This window comes from Oncorhynchus keta, chromosome 12, assembly GCF_023373465.1.
Source record: "Oncorhynchus keta strain PuntledgeMale-10-30-2019 chromosome 12, Oket_V2, whole genome shotgun sequence".
Classification (NCBI taxonomy): domain Eukaryota; kingdom Metazoa; phylum Chordata; class Actinopteri; order Salmoniformes; family Salmonidae; genus Oncorhynchus; species Oncorhynchus keta.
The window spans coordinates 5743823-5770567 of NC_068432.1; the positions used below are offsets into that span (position 1 = coordinate 5743823).

Consider the following 26745-nt stretch of genomic DNA (forward strand, 5'->3'; position numbering starts at 1 on the left):
GGAAAATAAATCAATATTTTCTTATGTATATATATATATATACACACAGTGGGGCAAAAAAGTATTTAGTCAGCCACCAATTGTGCTAGTTCTCCCACTTAAGATGAGAGGCCTGTAATTTTCATCATAGGTACACTTCAACTATGACAGACAAAATGAGAAGAAAAAAAAATCCAGAAAATCACGTTGTAGGATTTTTAATGAATTTATTTGCAAATTACGGTGGAAAATAAGTATTTGGTCAATAACAAAAGTTTATCTCAATACTTTGTTATATACCCTTTGTTGGCAATTCACAAGGTTTTCACACACTGTTGCTGGTATTTTGGCCCATTCCTCCATGCAGATCTCCTCTAGAGCAGTGATGTTTTGGGGCTGTTGCTGGGCAACACAGACTTTCAACTCCCTCCAAAGATTTTCTATGGGTTTGAGATCTGGAGACTGGTTAGGCCACTCCAGGACCTTGAAATGCTTTTTACGAAGCCCCTCCTTCGTTGCCCGGGCGGTGTGTTTGGGATCATTGTCATGCTGAAAGACCCAGCCACGTTTCATCTTCAATGCCCTTGCAGATGAAAGGAGGTTTTCACTCAAAATCTCACGATACATGGCCCCATTAATTCTTTCCTTTACACGGATCAGTCGTCCTGGTCCCTTTGCAGAAAAACAGCCTCAAAGCATGATGTTTCCACCCCCATGCTTCACAGTAGGTATGGTGTTCTTTGGATGCAACTCGGCATTCTTTGTCCTCCAAACACGACAAGTTGAGTTTTTACCAAAAAGTTCTATTTTCGTTTCATCTGACCATATGACATTCTCCCAATCTTCTTCTGGATCATCCAAATGCTCTCTAGCAAACTTCAGATGTGCCTGGACATGTACTGGCTTAAGCAGGTGGACACGTCTGGCACTGCAGGATTTGAGTCCCTGGCGGCGTAGTGTGTTACTGATGGTAGGCTTTGTTACTTTGGTCCCAGCTCTCTGCAGGTCATTCACTAGGTCCCCCCGTGTGGTTCTGGGATTTTTGCTCACCGTTCTTGTGATCATTTTGACCCCACGGGGTGAGATCTTGCGTGGAGCCCCAGATCGAGGGAGATTCAGTGGTCTTGTACTTTTCCCATTTCCTAATAATTACTCCCACAGTTGATTTCTTCAAACCAAGCTGCTTACCTATTGCAGATTCAGTCTTCCTAGCCTGGTGCAGTTCTACAATTTTGTTTCTGGTGTCCTTTGACAGCTCTTTACAGGCCTCATCTTTTTAAGTGGGAGAACTTGCACAAATGGTGGCTGACTAAATACTTTTTTGCCCCTGTGTGTGTGTTTCCTTTTTTCTTTATTTTCTGTTATTTTCAAATGCAAATAGCGATTCTCAACCTCTTCCCCAAAAACAAGCAGTTATATTTTGTCGTTGTTGAGTGTCAGGGGGAGGGGCTCGGTGTCTGCGAGTGGGAAGGTGCATGCAGGACAGAAGGGGTGAAGGAGACTAAAAAGACGGCGCCTTGTCCACAACCATCCTATTCATGATCTCTCTTGGTCTCGAAGTAATGGCTTCATGTGTAGTTCCAGTGAGGAGAGGGGAGATGCCTGGTGCTGATGTGGTCTGAGGAGATGCTGCTGTGTCGTTTGGTCTGAGTCTGCTGGGGAGTAGTGGCCAGCCGCTCACAGTTTGGACCCCATTGGATGCGTCCCAGATGGCAACCTCTTCTCTCTATAGTGCTCTACTATTGATCAAAGCTCTATCGGCCCTGGTCAAATGTTTTGTACTACACGTGGAATAGGGGGCCATTTGGGAAGCAGGTTTCTGTCTGTAGACGGCCAGTCTGGTGTGTTTTGGCAGATGGCAGCAGCATTGTGCCAGCCTGGTTTAGACGGGTGTAGAGTTTGGCATTGAGACTGGTGTGGAGGTGAAGGTGACCAACCTTGTTGACAGACCTGTCTGGATTCAGCTGAGAGATAGGGGATGGAGGAACGCTCTTAAAGTGTGTGTGTGTGTGGGATAGAGGAAAGGGTGTGTGTGGTTGGTTGGGGAGGTGTTAAATTCATCTCCAGTGTGGTTCATGACCCCTGCTGTGCCTCTCCCTGCTGTGCCTCTCTCTCTCACTGGGCCGTGAGTCACTAGGCTAATGCGGTGAGTGTAAATGGTGAGACACACCCCCCACCCTAAACTCCTCCAGACCGTCAAAAACACCAATCATTAAAGCCACGCGGGCGCTAAAATTAGCCGCGGACATCTGTCATGACGCTGAAGGAGGTAGTCATGGCTCCTAGTGCTAATTTGTTGTTGCTCGCTCACTCGCTCACTCACTCAATTGAAGGGCTTTTTTGGCATGGGAAACGTATGTTAACATTGTGAAGTAGATAATAAACAAAAGTGAAATAAACAAATGTACAGTAAACATTACACTCACAGAAGTTCCAAAAGAATACAGGCATTTCAAATGTCATGTTCAAACAGTGTTTTTTTTTAAACGATGTGCGAATAGGTAAAGTGCAAAAGGGTGCCCTTTTCTTGTGGCAACAGGGTCACACATCTTGCTGCTGTGATGGCACACTGTAGTATTTCACCCAGTAGATATGGAAGTTTATCAAAATTGGGTTTGTTTTTTAATTCTTTGTGAATCTGTGTAATCTGATGGAAATATGTGCCTCTATGGTCATACATTTTGGCAGGAAGTGCAGCTCAGTTTCCACCTCATTTTGTGGGCAGTGTGCACATAGCCGGTCTTCTCTTGAACTCTCTGTGTGTCTCTCTCTTTCTCTGCTCTGCGTCTCCCTCGCTCTCCAGCCTCCTGTAGTGTAGCCTTAAGTCAACATAAGCCTTTTTGAAATGTACGACACTTTTCAGAATTCAGTTAAATCCGTTGAAGTTGTCAGTTTGTTTTTCGCTCTACTTAAGTTTTTTTTTTTTTTTTTTCATCCTAAATGGCCTTGAGACTTGATGCGGGCAGCAGCACTGTAGCAGCAGCAGTTTCATGCTCATCACTTTCATTGGTGGTTGGTGACGTTTAAGATAAGGCAGGAGAATGTTTATTTTTTAATTTTTTTAAATGAGCACGGCCTTCTATTACAGCATATTGGATGACTGTCATTCATATTCCATTCACCCAGTTCAATGTAACATCGATAGGTTTAGGCTACTACGTGATACTCACATGTTCCCTATCCCCATCATGAGGTTGCTACAACCTAGCCTATGAATGGACGTTTACAACGTAGGTGCACAGGTCGAGAGAACAATTCAAGTAATCAAGGTGACATGAGTATTTGTGTCTGCAATAAAGTCCTTTTGTGGGGGAAAAAAACAAGTTCTGATTGGCTGAGCCTGGCTCCCAGGTGGATGGGCCGATGAGGGCACAGTCATAGGCCCACCCATGACTGCGCCCCTTCCCAGGCATTTGAAATTAATAGATTTGGGCCTAATACATTTATTTAGATTGACTGATTTCTGTAACTCAGTCAAATCTTTGAAATTGTTGCATGTTGAGTTCATTTTATTCTTCAGTATAATTAATCTAGGGTGTAATTATTAGTCCAACAGTTGAAAACGAGAGTTTTCTATTGGACAAATTCAGTATGTGAACACCTGTACGTCCAATATCTCATTCCAAAATCATGGACATTAATATGGAGTTGGTCTCCCTTTTGCTGCTATAACAGCCTCCTCTCTTCTGGGAAGGCTTTCCACTAGATGATGGAGCATTGCTGCGGGGACTTGCTTCCATTCAACCACAAGAGCATTTGTGAGGTCGGGCACTGATGTTGGGCGATTAGGCTTGGCTCGCAGTCGGCGTTCCAATTCATCCCAAAGGTGTTCGATGGGGTTGAGGTCAGAGCTCTATGCAGGCCAGTCAAGTTCTTCTACACCAATCTCGACAAACCATTTCTGTATTGACCTCGCTTTGTGCCCAAGGGTATTGTCATGCTGAAACAGGAAAGGGTCTTCCACAAAGTTGAACACACATAATCATCTAGAATGTCATTGTATGCTGTAGTGTTAAAATGTCCTTTTACTGGAACTAAGGGGGTTAGCCCAGAGCATTATTTCTTCTCCATCAAACTTTACAGCAGGCACTATGCATTGGAGGAGGTAGTGTTCTGGCATTTACCAAACCCAGATTTCTACATCGGACTGCCAGATGGTGAAACGTGATTCATCACTCCAGAGAATGCGTTTCCACTGCTCCACAGTCCAATGGCGGCAAGCTTTACACCACTCCAGCCGACGCTTGACATTGTGCATTGTGATCTTAGGCTTGGCTGCTCTGCCATGGAAACTCATTTCGTGACGCTCCCGACTAACAGTTATTGTGCTGATGTTGGTTCCAGTGGCAGTTTGGCATTCTGTAGTGAGTGTTGCAACTGAGGAGAGACGATTTTTACACGCTACATGCTTCATCACTCAGCGGTCCCGCTCTGTGAGCTTGTGCGGCCTACCACTTCGAGGCTGAGCCGTTGTTGTTCCAAGACGTTTCTACTTCACAATAACAGCACTTACAGTTGACCGGGGCATCTCTAATAGGGCAGACATTTTATAAACTGACTTGTTGGAACGGTGGCATCCTATGTTGGTGCCACGTTGAAAGTCACTGAGCTCTTCAGTAAGTCCATTGTACTGCCAATGTTTGTCTGTGGAGATTGCATGACTGTGCTCTATTTCATACACCTGTCAGCAACGGCTGTGCCTGAAATAGCCAAATCCACTAATTTGAAGGTGTGTCCACTAGAGGTCGACCGATTAATCGTTATGGCCGATTTAATTAGGGCCGGTTTTCATAATTGTAAATTGGTCATATTTTTTACACCTTTTATTTAACTATGCAAGTCAGTTATGAACACATTCTTTCAATGACGGCCTAGGAACAGTGGGTTAACTGCCTCGTTCAGGGGCAGAATGACAGATTTTCACCTTGTCAGCTCAGTGATTCAATCTTACAACCTTACGGTTAACTAGCCCAAAGCTCTAACCACCTCACGAGGAGCCCGCCTGTTACGCGAATGCAGTAAGAAGCCATGGTAAGTTGCTAGCTAGCATTAAACGTAATCAATCATAATCACTAGTTATAACTACACATGGTTGTTGATATTACTAGATTATCTAGCATGTCCTGCGTTGCATATAATCGATGCATTCGTGAAAAAGGACTGTCGTTGCTCCAACGTGTACCTAACCATAAACACCAATGCCTTTCTTAAAATCAATACACAGAAGTATATATTTTAAAACCTGCATATTTAGCCAAAAGAAATCCAGGTTAGCAGGCAATATTAACCAGGTGAAATTGTGTCACTTCTCTTGCGTTCATTGCACGCAAATACCCTGAATCTGCGTGCAATGAACGCAACAGTTTGGGCAGCCTGGCTCATTGCGAACTAATTTGCCAGAATTTTACGTAATTAAGACGTGCAATGTAACAAGAATATTTAGACTTAGGGATGCCACCCGTTAGATAAAATACTGAACGTTCCGTATTTCACTGAAAGAATAAACGTCTTTTCAAGATGATAGTTTCCGGATTTGACCACATTAATGACCTAAGGCTCGTATTTCTGTGTGTTTATGTTATAATTAAGTCTATGATTTGATAGAGCAGTCTGACTGAGCGACGGTAGGCACCAGCAGGCTCATAAGCATTTATTCAAACATCACTTTCGTGCGTTTTGCCAGCAGCTCTGCTGTTTATGACTTCAAGCCTATCAACTCCCAAGATTAGGCTGGTGTAACGATGTGATGTTAGCGGGGTGCGTACTAATAGCGTTTCAAACGTCACTCGCTCTGAGACTTGGAGTGGTTGTTCCCCTTGCTCTGCATGGGTAACGCTGCTTCGAGGGTGGCTGTTGTCGTTGTGTTCCTGGTTCGAGCCCAGGTAGGAGCGAGGAGAGGGATGGAAGCTATACTGTTACACTGGCAATACAAAAGTGCCTATAAGAACATCCAATAGTCAAAGGTATATGAAATAGAAATGGTATTGAGAGAAATAGTACTATAATTACTACAACCTAAAACTTCTTAAGTGGGAATATTGAAGACTCATGCTAAAAGGAACCACCAGCTTTCATATGTTCTCATGTTCTGAGCAAGGAACTTAAACGTTAGCTTTCTTACATAGCACATATTGCACTTTTAATTTCTTTGTTTTTGCATTATTTAAACCAAATTGAACATGTTTCATTATTTGAGGCTAAATTGATTTTATTGATGTATTATGTTAAAATAAGTGTTAATTCAGTATTGTTATAATGACAATTACCACAAATACATGTAAAAAAAATCGCCCGATTTTAATCGGTATCGGCTTTTTTTGTCCTCCAATAATCATAATCGGTCGACCTCTAGTGTCCACATACACTATATTTACAAAAGTACGTTTCTCCCAGTTACGTTTGCTTCTGTTTTTAAGAAACATTTTAACACAATTGGCAGAATGAATACACCCCTGATCACATGCAAACACAGTTCACTTTCATAGCATGATAATTTTGCTTGTTGTATAATTTCTTCTCGCATCTACACGCTCTCCTCCTCTCACCTTTTTCCCTTCGCTTGTGGACTAAAGTGCACAACACATCAGCTGTCTGTGACCAGGTGAAAATCCTTTCCAAGCCAAACCTTCATTTCATATCCGCTAACTGCTGCATACACAGCCTACATCGTTGCCACCATATTCACTAATGTCATAGCAGACATAACTAATAGAACAAACTAGTTTGTAAACGCATTACAATCATGCAGTACAGTCAGCAAGCAGTTTAGCAGTTACAACGGCGGGCCCTGGTGGCAATAAATTAATACATCCGAAAGCTTAGCTTGACTTGTAAGAGTTTGTGTTGGATAGCCTTAGCCAGCTAGCTAACATAGCGTCCCTGTCTGTTTTAGCCAGGTGTTTCTAAGTAGGCTAAACTAGCTAGTTGCATTCAATAGCTAAAAATACAACGAAATATACGTAGCTCTTTCTCGCTCTCTTACTTTGCCTTCATTTTTTAAAGAAATCCAATTTGTTAAACTGTTCAACTATCATCTATCTATTGAGTCTACTACTCACCACATTGTATGCACTGCAGTGCTAGCTAGCTGTAGCTTATGCTTTCAGTACTAGATTCAGGTCATGCAGCAAGATAGGTTGGAGGCCATCCTCTGGAAGTTGTCATAATTACTGTATTAGGCCTGATTTAAAAAGTGTATATATATATACAGTGCCTTGCGAAAGTATTCGGCCCCCTTGAACTTTGCGACCTTTTGCCACATTTCAGGCTTCAAATATAAAGATATAAAACTGTATTTTTTTGTGAAGAATCAACAACAAGTGGGACACAATCATGAAGTGGAACGGCATTTATTGGATATTTCAAACTTTTTTAACAAATCAAAAACTGAAAAATTGGGCGTGCAAAATTAAGTTAATACCCCTTAAGTTAATACTTTGTAGCGCCACCTTTTGCTGCGATTAAGTCGGTTGGGGTATGTCTATCAGTTTTACACATCGAGAGACTGACATTTTTTCCCATTCCTCCTTGCAAAACAGCTCGAGCTCAGTGAGGTTGGATGGAGAGCATTTGTGAACAGCAGTTTTCAGTTCTTTCCACAGATTCTCGATTGGAATCAGGTCTGGACTTTGACTTGGCCATTCTAACACCTGGATATGTTTATTTTTGAACCATTCCATTGTAGATTTTGCTTTATGTTTTGGATCATTGTCTTGTTGGAAGACAAATCTCCGTCCCAGTCTCAGGTCTTTTGCAGACTCCATTTTTCTTCCAGAATGGTCCTGTATTTGGCTCCATCCATCTTCCCATCAATTTTAACCATCTTCCCAGTCCCTGCTGAAGAAAAGCAGGCCCAAACCATGATGCTGCCACCACCATGTTTGACAGTGGGGATGGTGTGTTCAGGGTGATGAGCTGTGTTGCTTTTACGCCAAACATAACGTTTTGCATTGTTGCCAACAAGTTCAATTTTGGTTTCATCTGACCAGAGCACCTTCTTCCACATGTTTGGTGTGTCTCCCAGGTGGCTTGTGGCAAACTTTAAACAACACTTTTTATGGATATCTTTAAGAAATGGCTTTCTTCTTGCCACTCTTCCATAAAGGCCAGATTTGTGCAATATACGACTGATTGTTGTCCTATGGACAGAGTCTCCCACCTCAGCTGTAGATCTCTGCAGTTCATCCAGAGTGATCATGGGTGTAATGAATTTCCTCCTCTTCTTCCGAAGAGGAGAGGCGAAACGGATCAGAGGACCAATACGCGGCGTGGTAATTGTCCATGGTACTTTTTAATACATTAAGGTACACATGAACAAACTAACAAAAACAAGAAATGTGAAAAACTCAAAAACAGTCCTATCTGGTGCACACACAGAGACAGGAACAATCACCCACAAACACACAGTGAAACTCAGGCCACCTAAGTATGATTCTCAATCAGAGACAACTAATGACACCTGCCTCTGATTGAGAACCATACTAGGCCGAAACATAGAAAAACAAACAGACTGCCCACCCAACTCACGCCCTGACCATACTAACTAAATACAAAACACAGGAAATAAAGGTCAGAACGTGACAGTACCCCCAAAGGTGCGGACTCCGGCCGCAAAACCTTGACCTATAGGGGAGGGTCTGGGTGGCGTCTGTCCGTGGTGGCGGTTCTGGCGCGGGACGCGGACCCCACTTCACCATTGTCTTAGTCCGCTTTATTGTCCGCCTCCGTGGCTTTCTCACCATGGCAACCCCTCTCAATGACCCCACTGGACAGAGGGACAGAAGCTCGGGACAGAGGGACAGAAGCTCTGGACAGAGGGACAGAAGCTCGGGCCTCAGAGGGACAGAAGCTCGGGACAGAGGGCAGGGGCTCTGGCGCCTCTGGGCTGAGGGGCTCCGCCTCTGGGCAGCGGCTCTGGCGCCTCTGGACAGGCGGGAGGCCCGGGCAGCTCTGGCGCCTCTGGGCAGGCGGGCTCTGCGCCTCTGGGCTGAGGGCGCCCGGGCCTCTGGCGGGGGCTCCGGCAGCGGCGCCGGGCAGGCGGGAGCACCTGCAGGGAGGAGACAGAGAGACAGCCTGGTGCGTGGAGCTGCCCGGCAGCGGCGCCGGGCAGGCGGGACGCTCCGGCAGCGGCGCCGGACAGGCGGGAGGCTCCGGGAGCGAGACGCCGGACAGCGGGCGTGGAGCTCCACAGGAGGCAGCGGCGCCGGACAGGCGGGAGGCTCCGGCAGCGGCGCCGGACAGGCGGGAGGCTCCGGCAGCGGTGCCGGACAGGCGGGAGGCTCCGGCAGCGGCGCCGGACAGGCGGGAGGCTCCGGCAGCGGCGCCGGACAGGCGGGAGGCTCCGGCAGCGGCGCCGGACAGGCGGGACGCTCCGGCAGCGGCGCCGGACAGGCGGGAGCACCTGCAGGGAGGAGACAGAGAGACAGCCTGGTGCGTGGGGCTGCCACAGGAACCACCAGGCTGGGGAGACCTTCAGGAGGCTTGGTGTTAGGAGGAGCCTGAAAGACCGGGCTGTGAGGGAGCACTGGAGCTCTGGTGCGCAACCTTGGCACCACTTCCCCAGGCTGGACAACTACTCTAGCCCGGACCCTCCAGAGTGCAGGCACAGGTTGAACCGGGCTGTGGGTAAGCACGGGAGATCTAGTGCTTACTACACGCACCTCTCCCCTAGGCTCCACTCCCACAGTTGCCCGGTACGAGCGGAGCGCAGGCAGAGGACGCACTGCACCCTCCCAGCGCCCGGAGACACAGCACGCAGAGCCGGCGCAGGATAACCTGGACCAAGACTGCGTACCGGCGACCAGACCCGCTGAGCAGGCACCATACGCCCCTGGCTCAATGCCCACACTCGCATGGCACTTTCGGGGGGCTGCCCTATAGCGCACCGGGCTATGGACACGCACTGGCGACACCGTGCGCTCAACCGCATAACACGGTGCCTGACCAGTAATGCGCTGCTTATCATAAGCACGAGGAGTGAGCTCAGGTCTGCTACCTGGCTTAGTACCACACCTCGTGTGCCCCCCCCCCAAAAAAAATTTTTGGGGCTGCCTCTCGTACTTGTCGCACTGCCGTGCTGGCTTCGCCAACCTCATTCTCCTGTAACCTTCCTTGCATTGCTCCATCGAATCCCAGGCGGGCTCCGGCACTCTCCCTGGGTCGACCGCCCACCTATCTATCTCCTCCCAAGTTGTGTAGTCCAGATTCTGCTCTGATGCTGGCCGCTGTTGTTGCTGCTGCTGCTGCTGTCGTCGCTGTCCTTTACCACGCCGCTTGGTCCGATTTTGGTGGGTGATTCGACTTCTTCCGAAGAGGAGAGGCGAAACGGATCAGAGGACCAATACGCGGCGTGGTAATTGTCCATGGTACTTTTTAATACATTAAGGTACACATGAACAAACTAACAAAAACAAGAAATGTGAAAGGACTGTTTTTGAGTTTATCTGGTGCACACACAGAGACAGGAACAATCACCCACAAACACACAGTGAAACTCAGGCCACCTAAGTATGATTCTCAATCAGAGACAACTAATGACACCTGCCTCTGATTGAGAACCATACTAGGCCGAAACATAGAAATAACCAAAACATAGAAAAACAAACAGACTGCCCACCCAACTCACGCCCTGACCATACTAACTAAATACAAAACACAGGAAATAAAGGTCAGAACGTGACAATGGGCCTCTTGGCTGCATCTCTGATCAGTCTTCTCCTTGTATGAGCTGAATGTTTAGATGGACGGCCAGGTCTTGGTAGATTTGCAGTGGTCTGATACTCCTTCCATTTCAATATTATCGCTTGCACAGTGCTCCTTGGGTTGTTTAAAGCTTGTATCCAAATCCGGCTTTAAACTTCTTCACAACAGTATCTCGGACCTGCCTGGTGTGTTCCTTGTTCTTCATGATGCTCTCTGCGCTTTTAACGGACCTCTGAGACTATCACACTGCAGGTGCATTTATACGGAGACTTGATTACACACAGGTGGATTGTATTTATCATCATTAGTCATTTAGGTCAACATTGGATCATTCAGAGATCCTCACTGAACTTCTGGAGAGAGTTTGCTGCACTGAAAGTAAAGGGGCTGAATAATTTTGCACGCCCAATTTTTCAGTTTTTGATTTGTTAAAGAAGTTTGAAATATCCAATAAATGTCGTTCCACTTCATGATTGTGTCCCACTTGTTGTTGATTCTTCACAAAAAAATACAGTTTTCTATCTTTATGTTTGAAGCCTGAAATGTGGCAAAAGGTCGCAAAGTTCAAGGGGGCCGAATACTTTCGCAAGGCACTATATATATATATATATATATATATTAATAAAAAAAAATCTACTTATTCTTTTACCGCAAATGCAAATTTCCTCAAAACAATAACAAAATGCGCCTGGGAATGGCCAGTCACCTTTCGCGGTCTCAGCTTCGAGAGAGGCCAGTTTGCGTGTCGCTTTTCATTCAAGTATGTGTATGTTTCTGCAGATAGTGTTCTCCAGTCTGTTTCTGCTCTCTTGACAACTCCTTATGGACTTGTCATGCAAAAAAAATGGTTTGGCTTGACAATGACTATGGAGTAGGTAAAAGCACACACCGATATGGGACCAGGCTACAAAAGTAGTGCATTACATAGGATGCCATTGGGGACACAGCCTTCCATCTTGGTGCGGCTTGGTCAGGTGTGCATTTAGACACTTTCCCATTCCATACCGTCACTATTCTCAATTCACACCTACCTTCTTCATGTAGATGATTATAAAGGTGAGCGAGACCAGGTGAGTCAGTCAAACCTGCACACATTCCTGTTGCAGTGAGGCAGATTTACATTACTGAGGTGAACAGTGTTCTGCTCTGCAGATCTCTCTCTCTCTCTCTGTCTTTCTGTCTCTCTCTCTGTGTGTGTAGTGTGATTTGTAATCCCTCTCGGCCTGTCATCCCCCTCCTTCCCCATGTCATCACTTAAGCACTAGATTGGAGGTAATGAGAACCCTGCTCGCTACAAAACATAACTCATATCCATCCTGGGTTTACATCCTCACTCCGCTACAGAGAGGTGTGTGTGTGTTTTTACCTGATGATGCTGACGTAAGTAGCTGTAGGTCATTGAGGTGCCCTATCCCTGACTGTTACTGCTGTGTACAGGACGAGTGCTGGGAACGACACTGTCCTCCTGTCTTCATTATCATAGCCGCTTGACAAGCCCCTGCCTGGGAGTCGCTCATCCTCAACACTAAACACACATACATCATCTCATATGTATATACTGTATTCTATACTATTATACTGTATCTTAGTCCGCTCCGCTCTGACACCGCTCATCCATATGTGTGTAGTCTTAATTCATTCCTACTTAGATGTGTGTATTGGGGATATGTTGTACTTTGTTAGATATTACTTGTTAGATATTACTGCACTAGGAACACAAGCATTTCGCTACACCCGCAATAACATCTGCTAGTCACGTATGTGACCAATAACACCATTTGATTTCCACAACACACTGTTTGATATAAGAAAGGGGAATAAAGGGAGAGGGGAAAGAGAGGAAACGGGGGTGGAAGTAGAGATGTGGGGCAAATGGGGAGGGAGGGCGAGGGGTGGGGTGAAATGAGAGATGGATGGGGTAAAGGGGGAGGGAGAGGAGTGGACATTAAAACCAGGGACCTTGTAATTCTGTTTCCCTGACATTAATTAGCTGTGGTTGGGTTGTATAAACACAGCAGTAAAAATGAATCACTGACACACCCTCTCCTCTCCTGCTGGGTGTTGGAGAGCGAACAGGAGATCATCCTGACTGTCCTCCCCCAGTTCTGCTCTGTTGAAGGGGAGGAGGGTTCATCTTGGCCTCGGCTCACTGTCTGAGACACACACACACACACACACACACTTTCTCTTTGCTCTCTCTGTCTCACACACACACTTTCCGTCCCCCACACACTGTCTCACACACACTCGCTACATTGCATTATTTATTTGCGCTGGCAGACACCCTGGTCGACCAAGGCGACTTTCACCCGGCTGTCTGCCTGGGTTTTACATATGGCCTTTTCATATACAGCCTAGCACTTACTGGGGCTGCTGCGTTCGCTTTCTCAGCTTCTCCACATTAATCTCAGGAAGAGAGAGCGCTCTTCTAGATAAAGGCTTGCGTCCCAAATGGCACCTTTTTCCCGTATAGTGCACTACCTTTTGACTAGAGCCCTATGGGCCCCGATCAAAAGCTGTGCACTAAAAAGGGAATAGGGGGCCATTTGGGACTCAACCAGAGAAATGTATCTTTCCTGCCCTCCGGTCATAAAGGTCAACTCCCCTGTGACCTAACCATTACTCCCTCTCTATCTACTCCCTTCCTCTTCATTTTGCTTTCTCCAGTCTCTCTTTCAGCTGTCTTTTCAACTCGCTCGCTCCCGCTCTGAGACACTTATCCTCCCTCCCCCTGTTTATCAACTCCCAGTATCCCTCCCCCTGTTTCTGAAGTAAGAAGAAAATACCTATGCATGTTATATCTATGTGCTAGTGAGAGCATCAGCAGAGGAATGGAGGATAACGGAGAGAGGGAGGGAAGATGGAGGGAGGGAAGTAAGGATGTAGGAAGGGATAGGTACAGGCAGCTAACTAGTAAAGCAGGGGATAAGCAGAGGCTTCTTAAGGAATGATAACGTGTATAATGAAGTGGGTGTCAGAGCTCATCTGCCAGCCTGGTTGGATAATGCTCTGCATGGCATGGTGGGCCTGTGCCTGATGTCCTTGAGGAAGGTTGGTGTAGGTTTGGGGATCAGTGCCTCTTATGGGACTGATCACACCAGTGTTGCCCCGCAGGCCCCCGCCAGGGCACAGGCTTGAGACCCACTGGGTTCAAATGGGAACCTATTCTCTTTTTTTTAGCACTACTTTTGACCAGGGCCCTATGGGTAGTGCACTGTAAAGGGAATATGGTGCCATTTGGGACACAGCCCCTCGCCTCACACCGGGCTCTGAGGCACAGAGCATCCTGAGGCCCAGCTCTTTCTTTTCTTTCATATTTCCTATGAAATCTGACAAAGTTGTTGGTCTGCCGGTGGCCTTTTGTCAATGTTGAAATTGAAATCGCCCGTTTTATGTAGGCTTTTCATACACAGACTGTAGTGTTAGTTGTAGCGGTTATTTGACCTGGGCTACCGGATATCAACACCACTGCCACCTGCAACAGTACAACAGTGATCGCCATGTGACTTCGGCTTGTTTTGTTCTGACAATATAAGTCTCTAAAGGACTGCCCTTTCATACAACGTGAAGCCTTTTCCTCAAATGGCACCCTATTCCCTTTATAGTGCACTACCCATAGGGCCCTGGTCAAAAGTAGTGCACTATAAAGAGAATAGGGTGCCATTTGGGATGCACCCAGCGACACACTTACAATGGAGATTCCCTGTTGACGATGCTTTTTGAGTTTGAGATCTGCTATACCGACGCAAATGATTGGTATGATGATAATTTGACAGTGACTGAAACTCTTTCTGTTGTGTTTTTCCATGTGTCAATTTGAGTGAAATCCTGTTTCTCTGGCCGTCTTCTTTCAGGTGTTCTTTATAGCGTTCGTTGTAAAGTACTGCTGAGCGATTAACTGAAATAATAGTATTTTGGTTATTAAACAACTAATTGACTGATGTCGATTCAGTTACTTAAACCGTTTCTCTCTAGAGCGAAATCGAATCCTTCATGAGAGAAATTAAGTCTAGAACTATGTGGGATACTGGTTTGAAGGGAGATGTAATTTTCATTAAGCAACTAATCAACCTAGTTCAGAGCAGAAACGTGATAATTAACTACAATGACAATCCATTGTGCCTCCTCTCTTTCCGGCTCGGACAGAGATGGACACACTTACACCCTGCTACGTTAGGTTACATACAGACCGCATGAAAGAGGAATGTACACAACACAACGAGGAGAGGGCTAGAGAAGGTTTGTGAAAGTATGCCTTATCTACTTTGAAGAACCAGTAAAATGATTCAGACAGATCTGCAGCGTAGGCTATTTAGGCAGACGAGCTAAATAGGATGACTAAAGACAGTACAGTATGGGGAGCACAGAGATGACGTTAGATGGTCTGGCTGGCAGACTCCTACTGACTGAGCAGAGATGAGATAATGAAAAATAATACAGTAAGTGATATTCACAAATATTTGATTTCATAGTCATTTCCAATTTTCTATTGATGTCTACCCAATGTGAACCTGACGGAGACAATGGAATATTTTCAATGTTTTGGCAATTGACTGTTCACTATTTTTGGCTTTGAAATTTCCATTAAAAAGCTGTAAAATATTTTCTGTAATTTCCTTTAAAAATGTTTTTTAAACAAACCGAAACAGAACCAATCTCAAACACTAATCACTCAGCACTATTTTAAAGGCTCTTTCCCCTGTGCTACTTTACACCCCCTTCGACAATACTTAGTTCGCCAAGTGATGTCATTTCGTCTTTTTTTTTGTGCTCACAATATCACCCTAAATGGACTGCCCCCCCAGCCTGAGTGATGGTAATGTTTAGGTTGCAATGTTTTTAGCCTGAAACCTGTCATGTTTTCTCAAATTCAAACTGGTATACAGATGCAAATGATTGTTATCATAATCATTTGACTCCAACGCTCTCGCTTTGCGTTGTGAATGGTGTCCGAATGACTCCTCTGTCTGTGTGTGTTTCTGGTCAGGTGTTCCGGACGGACTTCATCACGGCCATGAAGCTGCCAGACTCAGCCCAGCTGGGCCCTGATGACTTCTACGTGCTGTCTGACCCCTGGAGACAGGAGTGGGAGAAGGGGGTCCAGGTCCCCGCCAGCGTAGACGCCATCCCAGAACCTGTCGTCAGGTAGGGACGATGCTTACTGTTTGAGGGCTCTATTAAAATCACCTGATTCCATTATGTTTTTCCAGGGTTCTGTTTTGTTAGGTTTTTGCCATCAAAATCCCCCCCAACAAATTTCAATAGATTAACAATGCTTTAAACACATCAGGAGACTACTTTTGAGCTTTAGGGAAAATGTGAGACGAATTCCATTGCACACCTAGCTATTGTTTAGTGATTGTTTTTGTAACGCACATGTGATGTTAGAGTTTGCAAAACAAAACTAGCCACTGGATGCAAATAATCATATCATTCTGCAAGGTAATGAGGCTACTTTGTTTGTCACATTTAATTGAGAAGGTTTTTGGGAACGCCTTTCCATCTACCAGAATATGTTTCATGAGCCTCATTGCTGATGACGACACAAAGTGCCAGCTGCCCGTTTGCCTATTCAGAAAGTTGCAGGAATCACTGTTCGTCTCTTATGATAGACTAGGGCAAATTTTAAAGAAATATTCACTTCATTTAGTTTATTCCCCAATAAATTCAATACATGTTTTGAATATTGTTGAATTCCATTCTTGTGATTCTGTCCACGTTTTTAGGGCCCTACTGTTTGAATGCTTTCACTGCTCTGAGAGGACACACACACACACACACACACACACACACACACACACACACAGACCTGTGTGCTTAGCTTCACCATCTCCCACAGACAGACCACACACACACAGACCTGTGTGCTTAGCTTCACCATCTCCCACAGACAGACCACACACACACACACACACACAGGCCTGTGTGCTTAGCTTCACCATCTCCCACAGACAGACAGACACACCCCCCCACACACACACACACACACACACGCCCCATTCCCCACCTCACACATTTGACAGGTTTTACTGGAAGTGATCACAGCAGCACCATGTGTTCTAGGGGTCAGGTCAGCTGCATTGTGAGAAAGGGTTTGTAGTGGGGCCCTTAAGTGCTGCTCAGTGTCCAGGGTTCATAGGATCACACACCAACCAGGGTTCATAGGATCACACACCAACCAGGGTTCATAGGATCACACACCAACCAGGGTTCATAGGATCACACACCAACCAGGGTTCATAGGATCACACACCAACCAGGGTTCATAGGATCACACACCAACCAGGGTTCATAGGGTCACACACCAACCAGGGTTCATAGAGTCACACACCAACCAGGGTTCATAGAGTCACACACCAACCAGGGTTCATAGAGTCACACACCAACCAGGGTTCATAGGGTCACACACCAACCAGGGTTCATAGGGTCACACACCAACCAGGGTTCATAGGGTCACACACCAACCAGGGTTCATAGGGTCACACACCAACCAGGGTTCATAGGGTCACACACCAACCAGGGTTCATAGGGTCACACACCAACCAGGGTTCATAGGATCTGGGAACACGGAGATGTTGGTCGGAGTTCGTCAGATGGGGGGGACTACACAGACTGGGTTGTAGGCTTATTCATCTCCCAGAGGGAGGATGGGGCACACACACACACACACACACACTCATGCGGAGACACGCACCTACACAGAGACTCACGGAGTGAGGCAGAGGTAAAGTGGGGGGTAGAGAAGTCACACCAAAGGGACTGGGTCACAGGGAAACACCAACAAACCTCAGTGCTTTACTCTCTGTCTGCTCATGCAGGAAACACAATGTGCAAAGATGGATTGGATAGATAAGCTGTGTGTAGAGCTGGATAGATAGCCTAGTGGTTAGAGCGTTGGGCCAGTAACCGAAAGGATCGAATCCCCGAGCTGACAAGGTAAAAAACTGTCTTTCTGCCCCTGAACAAGGCAGTTAACCCACTGTTCCCGTCATTGTAAATAAGAATTTGTTCTAAACGGACTTACTTAGTTAAATAAAAATGAATTAAAAAAGGTACAAATTAGGAGAGAAACAGATAAGGCTAACTAGATAAATGGATGGATAGATTCACAAATTAGCATGTGCTTGCATTGATTTGATTGATTTAGAATGTGGGGAGATGCAGGGCTAGAGGGTTGAAGGTAGATAATAAGTGAGTTGACTGCACTTAAAAATAATGACATCTTCCAAACGTTGTGGAAAGGAAAAGCTGCAGGGCCTGTCGGTCTCAGCTAGCCTCTCTCGGGCTCGCAGTCCTCCTCTTCTCGTCCACTGTGCGGCCCTCGCTCGGTCTGTACGAGCTCACTGTGCCGTCGTGGTTTCCGATAAACACTTAATGGTCGAAGAGAAAGACCGAGATGGCTCAGTCCCTGTGTTTGTGCTCCTTTTCAAAGAGCGAGAGAGACCCCCCCCACTCCCTTGGCCAAGTGGAAGTAATTAGCCGTTGCATAACAGTCTCATTCGGCAGACAGAGAATGACGAATTGGCACGGTATCTTTAGCCTCAGTCCCCATTGAAACGCAGGGGAAGAAATCATTACATGTACGAGAACCTTCTTTTCTCCTAATAAGAAAAGGCTTGACGCAGCAGCAGCAAAGGCAAAACTGGTTTTTATTCTGTTGACTGTGGTGGCGGAGAACTGGAAACCATCATACTTCGAAAGACTTTTGGTTTGGCCTGAGGGGAAGAGGAGAGGAAAACCAAACAGTAGCTGAGAAAAAGGGCGAGCGAGTGCATGACTTGGTGGCTCAGTGGGGAGATAAAATACGTTTGGGGTTCAGAGGTCAAGAGAGCCGAGGAGCAGGGCCTTGGCCTAGGAAACGAGCATTGCTTCCCCAGGGAACAACCTCCTCTCAGTCCTAGGCTACATCCCAAATGGCACCCTATTCGGTGTAGTGCACTAACTGTGGCCAGAGGCTTTGATCAGCTCAAGGCAGCATCCTTTCCCAGCAGACCAGGCTTAAAGTCACAGTACACTATTTTATGTCCACTTCAACAACTGGAAACTCCCCAAACTCCTTCAATGATGATGATTGACGTTATAAAGAGACAGGCTTTCGGCCAAGGATGAGCATGGGTCAAGGAGGTTTTAAGAACCCACTATTCTGTACCACATCATTACCAAACTGACTGGTTCTGCCTGGCCTGGGTCACTGGGTTCAGGATTGACTGAGCTTGGCTTGCTGCTCTCTGTCCTGGCTCTGCTTGGCTTGGTAATGGTAACTCTGACCGCAGCCTGCCTGCTGTCTGTCTAATCCCAGTGCCTGGGCCGGCAGGCCTGCAGTTTCCAGAGCAAACCTGGGTTCAATACTATTTGAAAACTTTCAAAATAGTTTGTTTGCTTTAGTCAGCCTGGAGTGCCGGGGGTGGGGTCCATATGCGTCAGGAAGTTCAATCAAGCCCCGCTAAAGTATTAGAAGTAGTTTTGAATAGTATTTATCCTCTTCTCCAGAGCTGCTGTGCAGACCAGGCTTTGTTAGAGTCCAGTCATGCTGTTGTAAGCTCTCTCACCAGGGTGGCTGGATGGAGGGGCGCCATCACTTCTAGGCCTATACTCTCCTGTTAACAATGTCACAGGGATGCCCTCTCCTTTCATTGTCTTATCTATGGCTTGGAGAACTCTGGCTCAATCCTACATCCACCCCTTGCCCCTACCCCCTATGCACTGAAAATAAGGGATAATTTTAAGCAATACGAAGGTAAATATGCTCAGGTTTGGATTCTCTGGTCACCTTTTCTATGCGCCAGTAACCCATCAGTGGATTGATAGACCTCGCTGTAGTGGTACACCACCTATTGAGTTGAAGACTGGTTTAGTAAAACGGGAGATGAAATCCATGCGAGCTGGGCTTGGAATCGTAAGCACATAGATCACTGAAAGTAGGCTATTAAGTCATTTGTATTACATCCTAAAGCACAACATTCTCCAAAGGATGTATGTGTGTGTATAAACTGTCCCCAGTTTGTGTGTGTGTGTGGGGGGGGGGTGCTTGTGTGTGTGTTTTACAGTAGTGATCCCTTGGGTTGTGTGTTTGTGCGTTTAGTTGCGTGTGCGGGTGTGTGTTATTTCTCCCTTGGGTGGTGCAGCTGGATCTCTTTGCAAGGAAACGCAGTCTTCCCACCAAAAGCAGTGTGCATGCCACAGCTATGAATCCACCCTACAGACATACACACTCACCCTCCACACCAGCACTTGTGGTTGGACCCGTGTGACGGATTAAAGCTGTGTGCTATGCATCGTGGGCTGAGCTGAGCTGAGCAACATCTGGGGCATTAAAGGGTTCCCTACGAACTCCCATCTGCCTGCCCTCTCTCCTGTGCCTACATGTGTGTTTCTATGTGAGCTCATTGTGCCTCTGTCTACATGTATGTATCACGTGTTGTGCACCCTGCCACCTCAGACATACAGACCGCTTTAGGGGGAAAGCTCTAGTTGTTGATCATCCCACATGAAACAACAGGCAGCTCCGTTGTTATCAGTTCCGCTGCTGCCCTGTGGTACATGTCTCTGTGGTGTTTTTCTTTGTGGTTTGGTGAGGGGCCCCTCATGCCAATAGCTGTGGCCACTGCGGGCTGTGCAGGTGGCAGCAGGACCTTCAGAGTCTCTGTCCCAAATATCAACCTATTCCCTATATAGTGCACTGCTTTTGACCAGACCCCTATGGGCCCTATAAAGGGAATAGGGTACTCTTTGGGACACAACCTCTGCTCTGTTTCGCCTGGGTGACTCATCCTCACTCACTTCCCACTCCTTCTCACAAATGACGCTATTTCCTGCTCATCAGGGACCAGGAGACTGTTGGTTCAGCAGCCTTTTCCTTTTTTTGGAACATCTCTGGTAGGGAGAAGGAGACGAGGAGACTCATGCTCAGAAGTACACACGACACACATGCTAGCTAGCAAGCCAATCAATCCACAGTGGGTGTTAGCAAAACGGACAAAGCCTATACAACTGTCTCATCTAGGGATGCGCCGATATCGATATCCAATATTTTCCTTGCCCCCCCAAAAAATGATATTTACATTTTGAGGCTTTTTAAGCATTCTAGTACAGTTAAATAGTCACACATGGACGCAGCGGTCTAAGGTACTGCATCTCAGTGCAAGAGGCGCCACTACAGTCCCTGGTTCGAATCCAGGTTGTATCACATCCGTTCGTGATTGGGAGTCCCATATGGCGGTGCACAATTAGCCTAGCGTTGTCAGAGTTTGGCCGGGGTAGGCCGTCATTGTAATAAAGAATTTGTTCTGAACTGACTTGCCTAGTTAAATAAAGGTCACACACACACATATATACCACACCACCGACCCCCAAAACTTTTTGTTTTTGTTTCCATTTACGTGTGTCCCCATTACCAGTAAAACATAATCTAAACCTATTTCTTTCACCTACTTGCTGTGCTGTTTCGTTGTTCAGTCGTTTCATTCTCAACCAGGATTTCATCACACATGTCAAGCAGTAAAGTTTCAGCTCTGTCTGTCTGTCTGTGGCCTTTCTTCCTCGGCGCGCACTGTTGCTGTGTCCGTTTCCATCTTGTCCAGCTGCGTATGTAACTTTTCACGTTAACCTTGTTTCGTGTCTGCATTGAAGTAGCTGCCCTTGTACCTAGCATCGAGCCTGGTGGCGACACAGTAAAGAGGCTCAGAGAGAATGTCACCGGCTCACTTGTTCACAGCCTCAAGTACTTTTGTAAGTTTTAACCCCGCGGTCTGTGTCGACAGTTTTGTTGAGCAGGCGTTTCAATTCCACGACGGAGGATATCACATCCAGTCTGTTGTTCAAACGGCGCCAGGAGTGTGTCCAAGTTTCAAACATGTTCTCAAAAGCCTTTTGAAATGGCAGCGGTATGAGAACCAGCACATTCTGGAACAATACGGCTTTCCTCAGTACGAAATCCTCATCCACCCACTGTGTGGTCAGACTCAGCATGCTCATGGGGCTGACGTCGCTGGTCCAAATGTCAGTCGTGACATTAAAAGCAGTGACGCCCATAGCAAGTAGCTCATAGATGTACGTTTCAACAATACTGTGTAACTCCAGTAGGGCAACATCTGAAAAATTGTGTGTACCGGGGCTCGACCAGCTCAAAGCAATTTTAAAAATTTATTTGAACCCCCTATTCACCGCATTTTCGTGGTAGCCGGCGCCAAGTGATTTAAAATGTTGTACATCTGTTCCAAAGTATTCCCACACACAACAAAGAGATATACAGTACCAGTCAAGTTTGGTTGAGAGAATGCCAAGAGTGTGCAAAGCTGTCATCAAGGCAAAGGGTTATTACGTTTGTAGAAATACAAAACTTTCAATCATTCAATAGTATGTCATCACTATACTTTCCATTCCGACCTTACATGTATCCATCGCAGTGCTGTTCTATACCTTTGATGTACAGTTCTAGGTCATTGTGCATATACCATATGTAGGTCATATGAACTTAATCCACAACGATTCTGACCATTTTTGAGTTGTTTAGGATTGTGGCCAACACATCTCTCCCAGGCTTCCCCAACACATCTCTCCCAGGCTTCCCCAACACATCTCTCCCAGGCTTCCCCAACACATCTCTCCCAGGCTTCCCCAACACATCTCTCCCAGGCTTCAGAAGACGTGGTCGCATGCACCCTCACGTATAGCGCTCTTGTCTTCCACCACACACTGCTCTGAGACCCTGTTGCTTTTGCGGGTTTTGCCATCCGTCCACTAAAGTCTTTAGCCGGAAGACAGACGACTGTCAGAAATTGAGGTTGTTTTCCGAGCTTTTTGAAGACTAGAACTAGCTAGCTAGTAAATTAGACTTTTCCCCAGAGCCCGTTGGCGAGACCGCCAATCCATCTTCCTCTCGCACGAAGGCTCGAAAATGCTCCAATTTAGTTCTGTTTTAATTATATCTCTAAGCTGGTCATTACTATGTGGCAGTGTCGTCTCTCCATCTCCTTTTCAGAAAGCTCCATCGGAGAATTTCTCCCCACAGTTTTAGTCTAGTTGTGCAAGCTAGCTATCTATCTTTAGCTTGGCTTGTTTACAAGGAAGCGTGGGGGGTGTTGCACATGCACATATCGTGCATATGAGAAACAATCAACGTTTGCTCAAATTCTGAGCGAATATCGAATTTTACACAGTGGGTCACAGCTCCTTTTGTTGTGTAGTCTCATCAACTAAACTTGTTCTGTGTGCGATTTTTAAATAAACGGTTCAAGAACATTCATCTGGTGTAATAGAAGCAATTATTGTTACCATCATGATTGTCTTAAAAAAAGTTTGATTTACACGAAGATTGCCATTTTCCTTTTCACTATAATGGGGGATCCTACAGTGCCTGCAGTACCGCGGTCGGCCTTGAACTGATTGGCTTCAGTAAGAGGGGGCAGTCCTTCTCCCCTGGTTTAGACGTAGGCATACTGGAAATATAACACTTACATTGGGAGGGAAAAAAATAAAATAAAATTTGAAGACATTAAGTCACAACAATAGACACACACTTAAACTAAACTAATAACACACAAACAATTGTGATTTTTTTTTCATGTCTTTATTGAACACACTGTATTCAAAGTGCAGGTTGGAAAAAGTATGTGAACCTTTGGATTTAATATCAGGTTGACCCTCCTTTGGCAGCAATAACCTCAACCAAATGTTTTCTGTAGTTGTGGATCAGACCTGCACAACGGTCAGGAGGAATTTTGGACCATTACTCTTTACAAAACTGTTTCGTTTCCACAATATTCTTGGGATGTCTGGTGCGAACCGCTCTCTTGAGATCCTGTGGCATGACCTCAATCCGGTTGAGGTCAGGACTGACTGGGCCACTCCAAAGGCATATTTTCTTCTATTGAAGCCATTCTGTTGTTGATTTACTTTTGTCTTTTGGGTTGTTGTCCTGTTGCATCACCTGGCTTCTGTTGAGCTTCAATTGACAGACCGATAGGCTTACATTCTCCTGCAAAATGTCTTGATAAACTTGGGAATTCATTTTTCTGTCTGAGAGCAGCTGTCTAGGACCTGAGGCAGCAAAGCAGCCCCAAACCATGATCCTCCCTCCACCATACTTTACAGTTGGGACGAGGTTTTGATCTTGGTGTGCTGTGCCTTTTTTTTTTCTCCACATATAGTGTTGTGCGTTCCTTCCAAACAACTCGACTTTAGTTTCATCTAGCCACAGAATATTTTCACAGTAGCGGCGTGGAACAATCCAGGTGCTCTTTTGCAAACTTCAGACGTGCAGCAATGTTTTTCTTGGACAGCAGTGGCTTCTTCCATGTCCTCCCATGAACACCATTCTTCTTGTTTAGTGTTTTACGTATTGTAGACTCGTCAACAGAGATGTTCGCAAGTCTTTTGCTGACACTATAGGATTCTTCTTAACCTCATTGAGCATTCTGCGCTGTGCTCTTGCAGTCATCTTTGCAGGACGGCCACTCCTAGGAAGAGTAGCAACAAGGCTGAAATTTCTCCATTTATAGACGATTTGTCTTACTGTGGACTTTATCTTAGAAATACTTTTGTAACCTTTTCCAGATTTATGCAAGGCAACAATTCTTAATCTTGGGTCTTCTGAGAATTATTTTGTTTTGAGGCATGGTTCACATTAGACAATGCTTCTTGTGAATAGCAAACTCACATTCTGTGAGGGATCTTTTATAGGGCAAGGCAGCTCTAACCAACATCTCCAATCGTGTCTCATTGATTGGACTCCAGGTTAGCTGACTCCTGACTTCAATGGAGAAGTCAGTAGCCTAGGGGTTCACATACTTTTTCCAACCTACACTGTGAATGTTTAAATAATGTATTCAATAGACAAGAAAAATACAATAATTTGTGTTATTAGTTAACACTGAGTTTGTCTATTGTTGTGACTTAGATGAAGATCAGATCAAATTTGATGTCAAATTTATGCAGACATCCAGGTAATTCCAAAGGGGTCACATACTTTTTCTATACTGAAAAAATCTCACCCGCTCCCTACACTTCCTCATCCAGCAAAACATAGCTGGCAACGGGAAGCCATTCTCTTTAATGACCTCATCAGGGATGCCAAAGCACCCTGGCCAGTCACTCTTGCCTCCCCGCTTTAAGGAGAGTAAATGCTGTTTACGAGGGCTGTGTTACCCAGCAGACCCCAACGTCTCAGCTCTCTTTTAAAGAACCAGCCACCCAACACTACCATGCACTGCTTTCCAGTGTTTCGTTTAGCCTCGCCTTCTCTTCTCTTTATTCTCTCCTCCATCCTCCCATTCTCCTCTCCTCCTTCACTCAAGGTTTGGTGTTGTTTTTTGGCGTAGTCGTGTTTCTTCGTTTTGCTGTGTTGTCCACTACTTTGTTTTGGATGACCTTGTTCTAAGCGACCGACCCGCCTCGCTGTGTCTTTGGATAGAGGGAGATAGATTAGAGGGCGAGGGATGACAGAGGAAAGGCAATTACACCTTCCTCTCAGAGAAATGAAGTGAAGGACTGAACCACAGCCCAGACAGACAAAACACGTGCCACACAGCAGCCTTCCTTGAGTTGTTGCAGCTCTATGGTCTGAAAGTGGCATCAATTCCTCTTCCTTGTCTCCCTTCACCTTGCGTCACTCGCTGTTGAATGCGGAACAAGGGAGAGTTTGTTGTTTTGAAAGTCTATTGAAAAAGTTTGGTTACTTGCAAGCTACCTAGTTTGGTTACTTGCTAGCTAACAACCGCAAAGCGGTTGGCATCAGTTGCTGGGACCGCCACTATCTGTCCAGTGATCCTGCCGATCTGAGGAGCTGCTTGGCGTAGCAGCTAGCCGAGCTGCTAGCTAGCTGCCTATCAAGCTAGCAGGGTATTTTTTTTTTTTTTTTTTTTTTTGAGGGCTTAAACACAGCCCACGACGCCTGGCTGGGACCGCAGATTTCCCTGGGCTTGTGGCTCTCTAGATGTCTTCTGTTGTTTCCAGTCTACCCTGCGACGTGCCCTGTCTGGACCTAATGAGGAGTAACAGCATAACCTATGTTGCTACCATGACAAAGCTCAAAGCCGACGGGAATAACGTTGGCGACAATGGTGTCTCTTTCACAGGTGAGGGATCTTTTAAACTAACAAAGATAGTTATACAAGCAGTTGTTAAAAACAAGAATATAGCTTCAAGCGTTGTCCAAATACGGATGGAGTCAACTAATAAAAGAACGGACGACTTGACCAGAGACCTGAAGAACAGTTTGCAGTTCTCCCAGGCTCAGCTTGACTAGTTTAATTGCGTACTTCCGCTACGACGGGCTTGTAAATTCGCTCTGGCTTTCTACACCAATTTCAGTGCACTCTAGTCTGAGTGTGCCAGAGCGCATAATACCTGACGGATTTACGAACGCTCAACACGTTTTGAATATGGCCGGTGTCAGTAAACTCTGGCAAAAGAGAGTAAATTGTTGCCAGCAGCACAGTTGCAATCACCAACACTCTGGATAACATAGCATCCTAACCAGCTCTGCTAGGGCAAGTAAAATGGTCAGTGAGCTGTACTCTAATTTGTGTATGGAAGTAGCTCGCAAAGGTAGTCAACATTAGCCAGTTTGCTTGGCTGCTTGACTGTTGTTTTTAGAACAAAACGCTCAGATCATCCCTTAAAGAATTGGATGGGGCTTAAGCGAGTGTGAACGATGCTGAATGGAAGTAGACAGAGCTCTCCAGTAGGTACCAAAACATTCAACGGCCATTTTTCTCAAAAGTGAGGTTACAAGTTTATCAACTAACTTTCAAAGCAGAATTACTTTCCCATTGTTCCTCAAATATAGTATATGATATACCGTTTTGTCGCTCTGTTTCTAATTTTATCCAATGTAAAAATAAAAATACAATTTCAAATTTTGCGACATAAGACCGAAATCAAGGCGGTCGGTCATAAATTACTTGGTGTTACCTTCGATTGTGAACTGTCATGGTCAAAACATATAGATCCAATGGTTGTAAAGATGGGGGAGATGTCTGTCCGTGATAAAGATGTGTCAAAACAGCAGAGCATAACACTCCACAAAGCAAGGCTTGCTGCAGGCTCTAGTTTTATATTCTCTTG

At 45.7% G+C, this 26745-nt stretch overlaps 1 protein-coding gene across 2 annotated transcripts in view; it reads left to right on the forward strand.

The window, feature by feature from the left end:
* The window catches only part of LOC118390902 (protein Jade-1-like), a 154101-nt gene that overhangs the window by 33220 nt on the left and 94136 nt on the right, over positions 1-26745 (forward strand). For both annotated transcript variants that reach the window (XM_035781645.2, XM_035781646.2), the window contains one exon: positions 15668-15825. In XM_035781645.2, coding sequence (XP_035637538.1) covers positions 15668-15825 — 158 coding nt within the window. The remainder of the gene's footprint in view (positions 1-15667; positions 15826-26745) is intronic.